The sequence below is a fragment of the Mandrillus leucophaeus genome, unplaced genomic scaffold, assembly GCF_000951045.1.
Source record: "Mandrillus leucophaeus isolate KB7577 unplaced genomic scaffold, Mleu.le_1.0 Scaffold859, whole genome shotgun sequence".
Classification (NCBI taxonomy): domain Eukaryota; kingdom Metazoa; phylum Chordata; class Mammalia; order Primates; family Cercopithecidae; genus Mandrillus; species Mandrillus leucophaeus.
This window is the reverse complement of record NW_012109352.1, coordinates 526,998-528,738: the sequence shown is the minus strand read 5'-3', so window position 1 is coordinate 528,738 and position 1,741 is coordinate 526,998. Positions and strand designations below refer to the sequence as shown.

Genomic DNA, 1,741 nt, shown 5'->3' with positions numbered 1-1,741 from the left:
CCACCACGCCTGGCCTATCCTTTCTTTCATATAATATAGATACATTTCATATAAATACAAAAAATACAACAAAATACTGGGTTTTTTCTTCAATACACATTTCAGCATATACACATACTGAATACACATATTTCAACATAAAAATGAGATCTCGCATTATATTGTTCCTACTAACTATATCTTCATCAAAAGATGATAAAAACACCTAACATTCAGGATGTTTTCTTTAGGATGGTTCAAGATGGGAGAAGTATAATTATTCTTATACCCAAATTATTGTACCTTGTGTTTGTAGGGGACTCCTACATTATCCATTTGGTTGTGCTAGCAATATTTTTACTCACCTAACTGGCTGGTTGTCTGGGCCCACATCTGTAAAGCCCATTTTCTGCAGTGTTTGGTACCTATAACACTCATAGTGCTGAGTGTGGGTTTTTTCTTTTAGATTTTCCATATTAGTACAAAGAAGCATATCTCGGAGCTTCACGAAGTCACAGTGATTTTCATTTTCCACTAGTAAAAAAAAAAAAATGAATCAACAACATTCAGTGTCAATCCCTGACAATCAGTAAATGTTCAGGAATGAATACATGAATACAAAACACATTTAAAATAACATACAACTGAACAATTTGATTAATAGCTATAATTCTTATAACCATGTAAGTGTAGTTGTACTATACATACCAGTCATAGGCAGAGATTATTTATAGGTTAGCAAATTTGCTTTAAATTTATTACCTGAAGAATAAGCAGGAAATAGTGAAATAATATTTTATATGCATATATGCTATAGGTTTTTATTAACAATTATGTTAGTTATAAACTACCTCTGGGTATTTTGGAGTGCTAACAGAATATGTAATATAACATCACTAGTGTAAATAATTTTATCAGAGTAAATTCTGCTAGCAAAAAGGCCTTACAATTGTAAATACTTTTGTTATAAAATTACATTTGTATATCATATTTAGGAGACACTGTTAGTCAATATTCAAAACCAATCAACAAATTCACATAGCTGGTTTAATGATACATACAGACTGACAGTGAAGACATGGAAAGATATTCCATGCAATTAGAAACTAAAAGAGGGAGCACAGAGAGCAATACTCCTATCACAGAAGACAGACTTGAAGTCAAAAACTGTAAAATGATACAAAGAAGGTCATCATATCATGATGAAGAGGTCAGCTCATTTAAAAAATAACAATTGTAAATATATATGCACCCAATATCACAGCTTTTAAATATATAAGGCAAATATTAGTAGACCTGAGGGGGAGATAGACTGTATTACAATAATAGTAAGGGACTTACATACCCTACTTTCAGCAATGGACAGATGATCCAGACAGAATATCAGTAAGAAAATGTCAGATTTAAACTACAGTTTAGACCAAATAGGCCTAATGGACATATGTGGAATATTTCATCCAACAGCAAAGTAATACACATTTTTCTCAAACAAACACAAGACATTCTTCAGGATAGATTATATGTTAGGCCACAAAGTAAGTCTTAATATATTTTGAAAGGTTGAAATAAAAATGTGAGTGCAGATGTCTTTTGACAGATCAATTTCATTCTACTAGGGTACATACCCAGAAGTGGTACTGCTGCATCATATGGTAATACTATTTTTAGATTTTGAGGAACCCTCATATTGTTTCCCAAAATGGCTGTACCAACTTAAATTCCCACCAATGATGTTTAAGAATTCCCTTTTCTCAGCTGGGCA

At 32.0% G+C, this 1,741-nt stretch overlaps 1 protein-coding gene across 1 annotated transcript in view; it reads right to left on the bottom strand.

Annotated features, from left to right (window-relative positions):
- Positions 1 to 344: 344 nt before the first annotated feature.
- The window catches only part of SEPT14 (septin 14), a gene marked incomplete at its 3' end in the record, with an annotated part of 84,521 nt that continues 83,124 nt past the window's right edge, over positions 345 to 1,741 (bottom strand). Inside the window, exon 8 of the mRNA XM_011968763.1 lies at positions 345 to 513. Coding sequence (XP_011824153.1) covers positions 345 to 513 — 169 coding nt within the window. The remainder of the gene's footprint in view (positions 514 to 1,741) is intronic.